General features: G+C 36.1%; 1 protein-coding gene across 1 annotated transcript; it reads right to left on the reverse strand.

Moving 5' to 3' along the window:
- On the reverse strand, positions 6,914-8,072 carry LOC104708466 (F-box only protein 8-like). The gene has a single exon (XM_019231248.1). It carries the CDS (start codon positions 8,070-8,072, stop codon positions 7,188-7,190), a length of 885 nt encoding a protein of 294 aa, XP_019086793.1. The 3' UTR covers positions 6,914-7,187.

Consider the following 14,650-nt stretch of genomic DNA (forward strand, 5'->3'; position numbering starts at 1 on the left):
GACGGCTGAGTTATAGTGAGTTATGGCTGAGTTATCACAAGAAACAATTTGAAAGTAAATGAATGATATATATGACTTGATGACTGAGTTATAATATTTACAGGAAAACAAAAGGTATGTAGATTCTACTTTCGAGTCACTGCTTAGCCGAATCATACTTCCTCTAGCTCCACTAGTTTCTGTAGACTCTTTCGCCGAAAACTCTACACAGAGACGTAGCTAATCGGTTTTTCATAGCCCCAAAAAACATTACAACTATCGATCATTGCAGACAAAAACTGGTGGAGTATCATGCGCCATTAGTTTCAGTGCCTTGTTCGAGAACATGTAGCTCAGCTTTAGCTCATGGCTAAATGCGTCCAATCCGTAGTCTTCAAGAACAAGCTTCACAAGCTTGTCGTGTGTTGTTCCTCCATTTATTTGCACAACTATACAACCTCTATCGTCGGTGTTAAATACATATCTCTGTGTTTTTACCCAATTACCGGAAATAACTAGAACTGGAACTGGATCCATGAAAGAAATTGAAGAACAAGGTGAAGAAGAAGTAGAAGAACAAGGTGAAGAACAATGCGAAGAAGAAGTAGAAAGAACTAGGTGAAGAAGAAAAGTGAAGAAGAAGTTGAAGAACAAGAGTCGAACGACGTTTCGTATTTCCGGAGAAAAAAAAGATGACATGGAATGCTGACATGGATGCTGCGTCCGACGTGGCAAGTCAGCCATCAAACAATTAATAACTCAGCCTATATAAAACTCAGCCACAACATGAAAAACATTACAGTAATTAAAAAAACATTACAGTAATTAAAAAGCAAAAAAATTGCTGCCAAATTCAGCCGTAACTGAATAACATTCTAGTAATAAATTTTTTGTTAATAAGTCAACCGTCAAATGGTTGAGTTGTATGATAAGTCAGCCTATCACGACTAAGTTGTACGATAAGTCAGCCTATTACGGTTGAGTTGTACGATAACTCAACCGTAACAGTTGCTCATAAGTCAGCCGTTTTTCATAACTCAACCTGTCGGAAAATGGTAATTCAGCCGTGTCGTAGTGATAACTCAGCCAAACTTTTGACAACTCAACCATCGGGTGAAAACTCAGCTGTAAGGACGGCTGAGTTATAGCATAACTCAACCAGATTTTAATAAGTCAGCCGTAAGGACGGCTGAGCTATAGCATAACTCAACCAGATTTTAATAAGTCAACCGTAACGCTTGGTTGAGTTATGCTATAAGTCAGCCGTCCGATCTTATTCAAATGTTTTTTTCTATAACTCATCCGCAACATACCTATAACTCAACCACAACATTCATCTGTAACGCATTACAGCTGAGTTATGGTAACACGTCAGCGATTTCTGACGTGGGGTCTGACGTGGCAATGGTATTTTTGTAATAACGTTTTTTCCGGTAACATAAAGCAAGGGCACACTGGGTATTTTGAAAATACCCGAAATATTGTAGTAATAAAATCTTTTTTTTTGGATTCTGGTAATATTACCTAATTTGGATAACACTTGAGTAAATCACCCTATAAATATTGCTAAAATTTTTATTTCATTTGGTTTAGTTTATTCAATACATTCTATATTTATGTTATGATTATGTGGAAATCATAATAATTCCTTTGATTATTTATTTTTGATTGCCTAAGAATCATCAATTCCAAAACCAAGTTTTTAATTAAGTTAGTCTTATGAGATTGAATCAAATAAATGGAAGCCAAACGATAAGAAGATTGAATTTTTTCTTCGGGTTTAATTTCTCTAACTGTTGTAGCCATTTTCTTTTTTTAGTTGATTTGATTTCCTATTTTATCATTATTCTAAAATGAAACTAATCTAATTAGTAACTATGAAGTTTCAACTTTTGTAATTTGTATATAACCTAAAAAATGATTCACTACAAGAAAACAAGCCTTTTACGATGGAAGAATTCATAGCAAATCCCTCGCAAATAGGCAAAAACGACGGAATTGCGAGGAACACACTTCCCTCGCAAATCGCTTCTCGCAAATTGGTTAACATCGCAAATCCCTCGCAAATTTTGCGAGGAAAAAAATGCCGTCGCAAAATCAACGCAAATTGCGAGGGACAATATCAATAGCAGATTCCTCGCAATTTGGTTCAAGCTAATCCCTCGCAAATTTGCGATGGATTTGCAACATTTATGTCTGTCGCAACAGCTGAGATTTGAATTAGGAATTATTCATTTTGTAATTATGTTTATTTTTAATTATGCAAATTAATTATGATTAATTTCTAATTAGGCAAACTAAAATTCATAATTAGCCCAAAAAAACTTTGAATGAAAACTGAAATTAAACTTGTAATACAAAATGTTGTTAAACTTACATAAACATAATAATATAAGTTCAAAACAAAAATCAAACACATCTTCTGAATATACAAACACAAGTTCTCGGATACAAACACATAAACACATAAACACAAGAGATCCTAAGTTGGTCTGGTGATACCTCCTGCTCCGGTCTCAGGTCCGGTATCTCCTGCTCCGGTCTCATTGGTGGCAGCAGTCTCAGGTCGGGGAAATCTTGCAGCAAATTCAGGGTCCTTCTCAGATAGATAATCGAAGTAGGCATCATAGCAATGCATCTTCTGAGTATTTTGTTGCAACTTCAATGCATAATCTTCTAGCTGAGTAGACTGACTCGCAAGAACAGCTTCGGCCTGAGAAAGCTTCTCAGCTAGAATGACTGGATCTTCAGTCGGAGTAGGCGTCAGAACAACTTGAGCTGAAGATGCTTCAGTTTGCATAGTACCGACTCCATATATCCTATTTTTCTTCTTCGGAGCAACCTGCAAACAACAAAAAAACAGAGACACAATGTGAAGTTCAAAGATATAAAACAAAACACTATGTAAAGTTCAAGAATTTACCTCAGCAAAAATTCGGTTCTTCATACTAACTGACAATCCGCCAGAAGCACTACTCTCTATGTTGTCCCCTGAGCATAGCCCAGTTTCAGCCTCAGTTATCCTCGATGACACTTCATGGTATACTTTCTCAGATAATCCATCCACAAACGACCCATCAGGTTTCCTATGAGTATCTTCTAGGACTTTCAAGAAATCAGGAAGTGCCTCACCAGTAATCTCCGATTTAACAAAGATATGAAACAACAAAGTATTAGACTAAAGCAAGAATTTATAGGTAATTGTACTAAATAACTAACTAAACGTACTTACATGTTTTCATGCACGAGCTTTAAAGGAGGTCTGACCAGACCGGTGTTTATGCATTCCAGTGCCATCAGGATCACTGTATCGAGCATTTCGACTATTGATGCTCTTTTCCTCAGATTTTGGTTCACACCAAAACTTGACCAAGCCGTCCCATACTGTCGGATCAAGCCACCGCGGCTTTGCATCATCACCTTTTACTCTCCACTTAGACTTCCACCGAGACACTTGATCAGTCATCCGGGTCTTCAACTTGCTTTCAAACTCGGCTCGAACTCTCCCATTGATGGACTGGTCCCAGTTATATGTTTGCTTGTAAAAACATAACATGAATCAAAATCAGAATCAAGTAAGTAAAAACAAAATCTGTAATTTAAACACATCAACAAACATTTAACTTACCGCAAACGTTTCAAACCACCGGTTTACAACCGCAGCTGGTGTTTGGGTCCAATTGGCATGAGCTCCTTTGAAATCTCTTTCAAAGATGGCCCGAACAGTAGCAGCAACCGAAGGATCCTCGTCAAACCTACAAAACACAAGAAAAAAAGGAATGAGGATCAATGAAAATATATCTAAAAAATTAGACAACCCTAACTACATTCTTACCATAGAGTACCCGGAGGGCGTTTAGGGTCCAATTTCTTTAAGCTAGCACGACCGGGACTTGCAAGTAGCTCTTCCAAAGTAAAAAAAGAGATCTGAGTAGACTCATCGTTGACACGCGAAGTCGATTGCTGTGGTGGAAGATGATCTTCCACCGCCGGTGAGGTTCCTTGACGATTCTCTTGGATCACCGGTGAGGTTCCTTGCGAGGAGGCGGGAGAAGCTACCCTTGGAGCAGAGGCAGAAGAAGGTAACCTTCGAGAAGGGATGGGAGGAGATAACCCTTGAGAAGATATAAATCTTCTGTAAACGTTTTGGCTCCCAGAATGATTTTGGTTCTCTTGTGAAGACATCTAAAAAACAAGTCCAAAAAAACTAAATTAAAACCCTCAAATTCAATATAATTAGAACCCTAAATCGAAAAACCCTAAATCTAAACCCAAAAATTGAAATAAAAACCCTAAATCGAAACCCAAAAATTGAAATAAAAACCCAAAAATTGAAATAAAAACCCTATATCGAAAAACCCTAAATCGAAACCCATCTAAAAAACAACAGAAGAAGAGAGAGGATGAGGAGATTAGCCGGAGAAGGGATGAGAGGAGGAGTAGACTAACCTGAGAAGGGATGGGAGGAGGAGTAGACACCGGAGAAGAGATGAGAGGAGGAGTAGACAACCGGAGAAAGGATGAGAGGGTTTGTAGGCAACCGGAGAAGACAACCGGAGAAGAATGAAATCGGAAGAAGAAGAGAAGTGTTTAGGTTTTGTCGGCTGCGGGTGTTGGTTTGAGCTTCGCTCAAACTAGGTTTTTTAGTTATATAGGAAATTAATGGTGTCGCAATTCCAAAGCAAAATTTGCGAGGGATTTACTAGAGTCCCTCGCAAAAGCATCGCAAACAATAATTATTATAAATTTTCTTCTTTAGAGTTTTTTGCGACCAAATTGCGAGAGAACGTAGCAAATCCCTCGCAAAATCTTTAGGTTTTAGGATTTGCAATTGTCATTAGTGCCCTATCTTATATTATAAATATTGAATTATATCAATTTAATAATTATTAGTAATGTAATTAGTCCTAAAGGTTAAGGTTCAAGGGTTTAGTGTTGTTATTTGCGAGGGAATTGCTATGTATTGAGTCCTTTGCAATGGATATGCGACGAATTTGCTATGGCTCTAGCAAATCAGTCGCAAATTTGTCGCAAACCTTGAATATCTAATTTGCAAAAACCATCAAAATAATTGTAACAAATTAGTCAAATTAACTTTCAAGTATATTATAAGGTCCAATGGTGTCATCATACTCTTTTCTATCATCAAACTTTCCAAAATTGTCCAATTTTGCATCTTACTCTAAACATGATGATGTTCTACACTATATCACATATATGTTCAATACATTGAGACAAATATTTGCCAAATTGTCCAATTCTCTAACAATTTTGTGTTGCACTGCTATCTTTGATTAATAGTTTTGGATTCATCTTTTTTAATCATTAATAGTAATGTAATAAGTCTTTAGGGTTTAGGGTTTAGGGTTTAGGGTTAAGGGTTTAAAGTTTTTTTTTGCGAGGGAATTGCTATGTTTTGAGTACTTTGCGATGGACTTGCGACTAATTTTCTATGCGTCTAGCAAATCAATCGCAAATTTGTCGCAAACCTTGAATATATAATTTGTAAAAACCATCAAAATAATGTTAAAAGTTAGTAAATTCACCTTATGAACACATTCAAATGTATTTCAGAATAATTCTATTAAGTTTTGTAATATTTATAAAAACTTATTATCCTAACTTTGCAATGGATTTGCTATGGCTTTCGCAAATCACTCGCAATTCCATAGCAAATTTGCTATGGAGTTTGTTCTCGCAAAATCGTCGCAATATTGCGATGGATTTGCGAGGAAAGGGACCTTCCCAGCGAATTTGTCGTAAATGCGTTGCAATTGAGCAGCGGATTTGCGACGACTGAGTTCCTCGCAAATTTGCGAGGGATGTGCTATGGTTTTTTATTTTCTAGTAAATCCCTCGCAAATCTATCGCAAATTTGCGAGAGCTGTACTCCGTCGCAATGTGTCCTCGCAAAAGGCTTGTTTTCTTGTAGTGATTATTTTCAATATTATATTTTTTTTTTTCAAATTGCATAGGTTCAAAAAAATCTTTTAACATATCTTTCTAATCAGATATTGATAAAAATCATCAAATTATCTAATTTCATTTTAAAATGTGGTATTTTGATTCTTCAATTTTTTTAAATTATTCATAAAGTTAAATTATTGATACTATAATGTTTCATTTTTGAGTATTTGGTTTTCGGTATTTTAAAATAGTACACATAATAATATCATTCCACATATATAAGAAAACAATATGTATCTTGGTTCAGTTCAATTTCGATTTGGTTCTCGTCTTTTTAGGTTATTCAATGAAATAAGTATGTTGCATAGACCATATAACCTGCTCTAGTCCTGGGCTAAGGAGATGTACTGGTTTGATTTGAGGTGGAGGTGGAGGTGGTGGGCCGCTGGACGGCGGCCGGCGATCAGAGGTGGATGTGATAGTTTAGGGTCATAGTTTTGAAAATATTATAGAAAATATAGACAGTATAAGCTTTCATTGGTTACTATAGTCAGTCAGTAAATTATTAATTTTTTTTTGGGTTATACACTGCAATTCTTCATAATGATATGTAGCGAACCAATTCTTGTATGTTTGGGCATATTCTAAGTTTGAATTTAACAAGTTCGCTCTCCGCCCGCGATCTTTGTGGTGATATCCATTAGGACCATTACTCCATGTGTTAACTGGCTTCTTTTGAATTGTTGCTTAATCTTTTATAAACGCCTAAATATGTCCTAACCCATTTGTCTTAATGAATTACAACTAACATAGGATGTGTTAAATAAAGGTAACTTATTAATATGTTCCTCTCAAGTTCACTGTGATTAAACCAAACTTGTTATTTAGTCTCTTGCTATCTTTATAAGAAGGCAAAAGACATAAGATAAAAGAATGAAAAGAAAAACAAATTAAAAGATAAAATAATTAAAAAATTATCTGAAAATCTTATTCTCAGATTCCAAGTACCTGATGCTCTCACTCGGGTGCATGAAATCCACGTCAAAATATGTGATATCTTCATCGTTATTAAACCAGGAATCCGGTATCCCTTTGATCTCATTCCTTTCTAGATTATTCGTGTATAGATCATAGCACAAGATGTAAAAGGGAGAAATCAAGTCTCGCGGAAACAAAATAACCTTGCCTTTTAGATTTGTACCTCTCATTATCAAACGATTGGTAATGACTAAATGCATCTGACAAGGCTTCAAAACCAAAGTCTTCCTCAACCATTCTTTCTTCGTCCAATCTTCCACAACTCATAGATCCACGGTACCTGTCTCTTTTAGATAGGTAATGTCAAAGACAGCTACTGTTCCACCATAATCTATTGGAGACAGTACTGTCTTCTCAAGTCTAGTTAGCTTCTCTATCTTCTCACCGGCCCTCCAAGGTACTTGCATCATATCAAATCCTTCGGACCTGACATCGAACCTCACAAGCACACATGTATATGTATCAGTCCACGCACAATAATATATAGCTCCTTTCATACATAATGCTAATATATTAGGATCATGAGGATGAAAATCATTTGCAACGCTTTTCCTTTTCCACGAGCCACCACTTTCTAGAACATACACCCAATACTCAGACCTTTTCTTTCCCATATCCTCTACAAAAATTGTGCAGAGTAGTTTATACTGATCGTTTACAGGATCGTGGCCCATGTAGTATTGGATGGTATAAGGATCATTATGAAGATCGCGACCCTCAGCTATGATATCAGATTCTTTTATAACAGGTATGATATAAAGTTGTCTGGTTGTAGGGATATAGATCCGCGCATTTAAATAATGCATGAAGCAAATAAAGCCATGGAGAAAGCGTGGGTCGAAGCCTCCCATCGTACGGACAGTCAGATCCTGGTCGAATTCTAAGGTAGAAGGAAACGGGCTTGGAACGGCTGATGATAGGAGCAGAGACTTGGAATAGAAGCGGCGGTCCATTAAAGACATGTAAAGACGAGGTTGAGATGGGACCGTAAGGAAACGGTTGCAAAAATCTCTAGAGGACAAGAGAGATAACCAAAACTTCGAGACACTCTTGAATTTCAACAAAGATTCCGCAGGTAATCTCGTCAGAATCTCGATCAGGAGATCCAGAGGGAGGTATCGTGCGTCCCAAGTTATAGAATTATGCATTGCTTCTTCTTCTTCTATAGGAATCTGTGGTGCAACCCTATTTTATGTTCGTTGCGTCGCTCTTCCTCTACCTCTTCTTCTTCTCAACTTTATTCTCTCTCTATTCTGTAGTATGGCAGATGCTGCAACACGAAGAGACAAACGCACCATAGTTAGTTGTCCTCTTCTAATCGGGAGAACAGAAAAAAAAAATTGAGAGACGGCCACTGGGATTATAAAGTTCGCTGGCAATACGACTATTCCTTATTATACTCTTTTCCGCTGGCAATACGACGTCGTTAGTTTCTATTCATGATTTTATTCTTTTATATCTGTTTCTCTAAAGTTTTTTTATATAAAATATTTCATTAATCAATCAAAAATGGGTATGGACTTGCGGCCCAAACACATATACGAAAGAGGTAAAATAAGATTGGAGAACTCGCCGAATACATGAGATTGGAACTGGACGGTTGAATCGGAACAGGAAGCACATGCATCTACTATGAGAATTGTCAATGTATATTTTGATATTTACCACACAAATTCCCTGCCCAGCTTTGTGGACATATCCATCTCCCCAGTGAACTGGCTTCTTTCCCTTACCATTATTGATGATTGTCTGTTAATCATTATGTCCTAACCCATCAATACAATAAAACTTGTATGTTTTTCACCAGAGCATGACACATCAGCTTTAGCATTCAAGCTGGTGTTGACATATCAATTAAAATCAATAGCCAATAGAATTATAATAAATAATACACATTAGCATTTTTGTCAGTAATAATTGTTTTTTAATAAAAAAATACAAATGCTATGTTCTTACTGTTAAAACAAATTCAATCGAATAAAGAAAAATGATGTAGAGCATATTCCATCACCACGCACTACCCGTAATTGAACTTCTTACTTTTGTTAACACCAGCACCGTTGGTATGGGATGAAGATAATGTCGGGGATATGGTAGTGAGGAGTTCATATGGGTCTGATGATCTTAACGGCGATGTTAATGTGTTTCCTCTCAAACCAAACAAACTCTTTGTGCAAGAGGTAAGTCTTTCAAATATATTTGTAACTAGAGAAGTCTCTGTTTTCTGGGTTTTTGGTGGATGAATGAGAAGAAAAAAATAGACAAATTTATTAATGATTTTGTTGAATTTTAAGGCGATAGGAGCTGAGTATGGAGAAGGGTTTGAGACTTTTAGACATGATGGTCCTCTCAAAGTGGATGTGGTAAGAGCTTCTAATGCTTTTGAATCTTTTATTGAAGAAGAAGATGAGTGAAGAGGAGGAGGAGGAAATGGACACAGCTTCATCGTTGTCGCTCGATGGATTTGAGATCTGGTAAGTGAAGAGCTGTTCCAACCGAGTGGACTCATTGAGGTGAAGAGTGGAGACGGTGGAGGAGAGAAAGAGGAATCGAGGAAAAGCAAGTCTTCACTGGAGAGAGACATGTCGAGAAGGTGGTGGTAGTCGGGAAGGTGAAGGCGATCTTGATAGTCCACCAAACAGCACCGTCACAATAATCCATGGCTCTGTTCCTTCCTCCACCATCTTCATCAGCTCTTGCAACGCGACTCTCGGCCATCACTTCCGCTCATCTGTATCGTCATTTGTTGCCTGAAGAATCTGGCAAAGAAGAAGATATCGGTTCAGTTATTGGTTGGTAGGATTTCAATTCAGTGTAGAATCAACTTTTAATGGTTTAACATTTTGGTTTAATTTGGATTTTAAGTGTAAACCAATGTAACTCAGACTTGGGGAGATTTAAATATAGGACTTTTGTTTCAGAGAGAAATATGGGTAGAACTTCTCTTTTTTGTATATATAAATCAGGGTTAAAGTTTGGACTCTATATGGCTTGATACGATAGTTTTCGAGGGGGAGAAAATAGCTCGTTTTCCCAGCTTATAAGTTGTAAAGTTGTAACTTGTCATAGCAAGTTCATCGAAAAAAAACCGCTCTCTCTCACTTTAAGATCCGAGAGATTTAAGAGAGAGAAAAACTTCTCTGTTAAAAAATCTATCCGATTTTATAATATATTTTTCTTCCGAATTATATTTTCGGTTGGAGTTTTCTTTGCTATTTTCTCGTTTGTTTAGTAAAAATAAATTATTTGTCTATTGTATAATTAAAATAATAAAAAATATAATAATAAAAATAATAATAACAAAAAAGCAGTCAAGTAGATAATAATTTGCATTGATATTTTTTCAAAAAATTTATTAATTATACTATTTGATTTTGAACAACTTATATTAAATTATGATTTTAAAATAATAGAAAAGTATGAAACAAAAATATTATATAAAAGAAAAAATATAAAAACAATTCCGCGGCCTAGGGTTTAACCTAGTTTGTGTTAAGTCTCTAAATTCACTACAATTAACATAGGCTGTGTAAAATAAAGGTAACCAAACAAAAATGAGTACTGTTCGTAAATATGTTTCCACTTGGCTATCTTTATAAGAAGGGCAAAACACATACTAAATTTCTACCGTCTTAACTAGGGACTAGGGAGGGGCCGGAATGGTAGTGTGGTTTAGCAGCGGTGTTATGAGTCGGGGTGTCACCAATGAATTGCAACGCTTTTTCTAAACCGCGTGATTAAATGTTCATAAAACAGAACTGAACTTCGTCAGAGACGATTGGTCTCTGGTGCGGCAAGTCTTCACAAAACTAGACAATGACACTTTTTCTTCGTTCTTACATCTCTTAATCAACATCTCCATGGCATCAATCACCATTCACCAACATTGTTATCGTCGTCGGCGACATTTTGTAGTTTCTTTGTTACCCGCCTTGTCTTTGTCCGCGGCATAATTCGTTGTCGTTTCTATAATTGTAATCGGTATTTTTCTTCTTGTATAATTTATGAAAACAAAATTTAGATTGGAAACAGTGTTTGGGGTTGATAGGATTATACAATTGTAGCTTTGTGAATTCTTAAACTGTGGTTGTTCGTTTATAGATGGATTTATTAGCTTTTAATTTAATTAAAAACACTTAATATATGTGTTCGACTAAATGTCTAAATGAAATCTTCTACTAGCTAAATGAGTTTTTCAACATGATCATTTGGTCTTTCCCTCTGATTTTTTACACGAGGCTTTTTGATTTTGGGTGTTGGTTTCAGATAAGTTTGTATTATAAAATGTTAAATTGTGATTCTAATGGATTTTTCAACATGAACATTTGGTAGTTTCTCTATGATTTTTAATATAGTTTAACTTAAAACCTATAACAATCATAACCTCTCAGAGTACAATATTTGTTTTGATAAAATCAAAGAAAGCTTCAAGTAACTATATGTACATTTTCCAAACGAAATAAAATATTCACAAAAGTAAATTCACAGTTAATATGATTTTCTTGTTAATCAGGTTTCCTAAACAGAAATTACAAATAAATTTAACTCAGTTCCATAATCAGCCAATGACGCAGGGTAAGTCTAATTTAAAAATACAGTTCCAAGTTTCTGAAATAATTTCTTCACTTTTGAGATTTGATGATCTCTATTCAATTATTTTATGCACTTTTGTTCTTTTCTCTGTTTGAAGCCTTAAAGATGCTTTTCCATTTTGAGTTGTAGAAAAGCCAATCAAAACGTACTAAAGGTATTTCCTTCTATAGCACGTAACTGCAATAAATCTAAAAATGATTATAAAATAGAGTTTTCGTCTGAGGAGCCCCTAAAAGAGTTTTGACAATTTCAAAACTCCCTCACTTTTATGGCCTTTATTTTTGTTTTTTTTTTTAAATCGAGATACTGGTGTTTTACTCTATTTTCCAAAGAAAACTACGATATTTACAAAAAAAACCTGGATAGTATCCACCCAACCAAACGAAATCGGCTCTAATACTCGAAAAACTGAATCTTTAAAAAAAAAACTCTAAAATTAATGTGTTTAAACCGCTTTCTCTTTATTCGGGAAACTCGAATCGATTTGGGTAAAACTGTAGAACTAGGGTTTTCTCGTTTTCTTTCAATCAACCAAAAATCGAGTAAGAAGATGGTGAAAACAAGGGAAGGGGGGGGGTCGTGTTAGGAGGAGTGATCGTTTGAAAGAAAAAAAGATTTCACAAGGAGATGGTGGTTCGAAAGCAAAATCCGATTCACCGGAAGTAGGTGTGTCTGGTTTGAGTCCGGCGACAGTAGGAGGAGAGAGAGCTTTGAGTATGGTGGCGGAAGAAAGTGAAACTCGAGTTTCGGAGGAACCCAATCCGGTGGTCGAAAGAGAAAGTGAAACTCGAGTTTCGGAGGAACCCAATCCGGTAGTCGAAGGAGAAAGTGAAACTCGAGTTTCGGAGGAACCCAATCCGGTGGTCGACGGAGAAAATGAGAAGGAAGGAGAGAAAGCAAAATCCGGTACTCCGGAATCAAGTAATCGAGAAGAAGATGATGAAGAAGGAGGAGATAACGAGAGATCTACTTCTGTGGAATCAAGTGATGGAGAAGAAGAAGGAAACGATGAAGGGGAAGAAGAAAAAGATGAAGGAGAACAAGGTGAAGAAGGGGAAGAAAAAGACGATGAAGGGTGATATATCATGGTTTTTAGGTGTTTTTAGAGTCTTTTGAGTCTTTATAGGATTTAACATGGATGGGAGCATAATGGAGCTAAATAGGAAGATTTGGAGCTTAATCAAGCATGGGGGCTGAGTTACGAAGTTGAGAGACAAGTTCAGAGACTTGCATCGATCGATGCAAGTGATGGTGTCGATCGATGCATCATCCAACAGAAGAACCGAACTTTTCCCACAAGTTTTGAAGATTTACAAATCTGCCCTAAAGTTTTTCATATTTGCATAATTAGTCCCTGGACGTGTTTTAGGAATATAAATAGGATTTTTATGGTCATTGTTTAGACCTAAGCTTTATTTTTCCCTGCAACTTTTGAAGCAAAACCCTGAGAGATTTTTAGAGAGCTTTTGGAGAGAAGAATCAAGACTCCTTCGAGAGAAGATTCAGAACTCCTTTACTTCTTCTTTAATCTCTTTCTTAATGCAATTTATTCAGAAGATGTTTTGTGTTTCATTGATTATGTCTGAGTAGATCTGCTTGTTAGGTTTAGGGTTTCTCATTAGGGATTTCATGGATTATTAGATCTGTTTATTTTGGATTCATTATCTTTCTTGTTCTTCACCATAGGTTGTTCTTAATGATAGATCTTTGATTAGTCATCTGGATTTAGATCTTAGGATTATTGATTGATATGAGAATATAATTGATTTTCCTAACAAAAACCTTTGGTGAACAAAATTACTTATTGCAAAGAGATTTGATTTAGTAATTTTGTGAACTTATCTAAACCTGATTTTAAAGCTGATTTTTAACCTAGAATTTTGCAAAGAGATTTGGATTTTCTGGTTTTAAATTTAGATAATATTTGCAGTGAGAACTGATTTATTTTACAATTGTGTTTAGAGTTCAAGAACGGTGCTTAATTGTTGAATCCTGCTTACTTAATTAATTGATCTGATTTTCCATGATTTCCTGAGAATTTCCCTAAGCCTAGCGTTTATTCCTATTGATTTACAACTCTTTTTATTTTCTGTTTTTTGCATTGCTATTTAAGTTACAATATTTTGGTTTAGCATAATTAAAAAATTATAAATCTATTGTGTGAATCTAGAGTCTTTGTGTATTCGATCCCTAAGTACTACAATTGATCTCTTAATTTGAGAGAGTAGCTCAGGGTTAAATTTGAGAAAACGATGAAGGAGAAGAAGAAGAAGAAGAAGATAAGGGGGGAAGTTCGAACTCGGCAGGTAACTCGAGAAGGAGTTCAAGCAAAAGTGAGAGGGAGCACGAGGAGCACAACAATGCAAGTGTAAGTACAACTAGTCTGTGTCATTCAGAAGTGAATTGGAATTTGAAATCGATCTAGTAGAACTAGTAGAACTGGTGTAACTATTGGGTGTAGAACTAGTAGAACTGGTACAACTAGGTGTTGTAGAACTAGTAGAACTGGTACAACTAGGTAGTGTAGAACTAGTAGAACTGGTAAAACTAGGTGGTGTAGAACTAGTAGAAGTGGTATAACTAGTTGATGTATAACTGGTAGAACTCATGTAAAACTGATATTGTTGCAGGAATCAGAGTAGGAAACAGAAGCGATGCAACCTTTAGGAATGCACTTCAAGCCTAGTCAATACAACAAGAGAATCAAGCTATCGACAAGGTGTCATATTTTTGAAACATCCACAATTCAAGCACATTTTCCACATGCCAAGGGACCCAAACCACAAGCTTATGGGAATGTGGTTGCTCTTACTTCGAACAGCAGAAATTGAAAAAAAGAAGGAAGCATGGTTTGTTGTGAATGGTGTGCCTATCCGTTATGGTCTGAGAGAACACACGTTGATATCTGGATTAGATTGTCGGTGCTATCCACTTAATTACAAGGAAGCCGGCAGTAACGATTTTCGAAGGAAGTATTTTTTACGAAAAAAGGTTAGACTTCAAGATGTGAGGGAAAAGCTAAAGGTAATGCAACCAGGTCGTACTCGTGATAGGTTGAAGATGGCGGTTCTCTACTTTTTAGGAAGCATCATTGTAGGCCATACAAAAGACTTAGGAGAAAAAGCTGCGGGTA

The sequence above is a fragment of the Camelina sativa genome, chromosome 1 (assembly GCF_000633955.1).
Source record: "Camelina sativa cultivar DH55 chromosome 1, Cs, whole genome shotgun sequence".
NCBI lineage: Eukaryota > Viridiplantae > Streptophyta > Magnoliopsida > Brassicales > Brassicaceae > Camelina > Camelina sativa.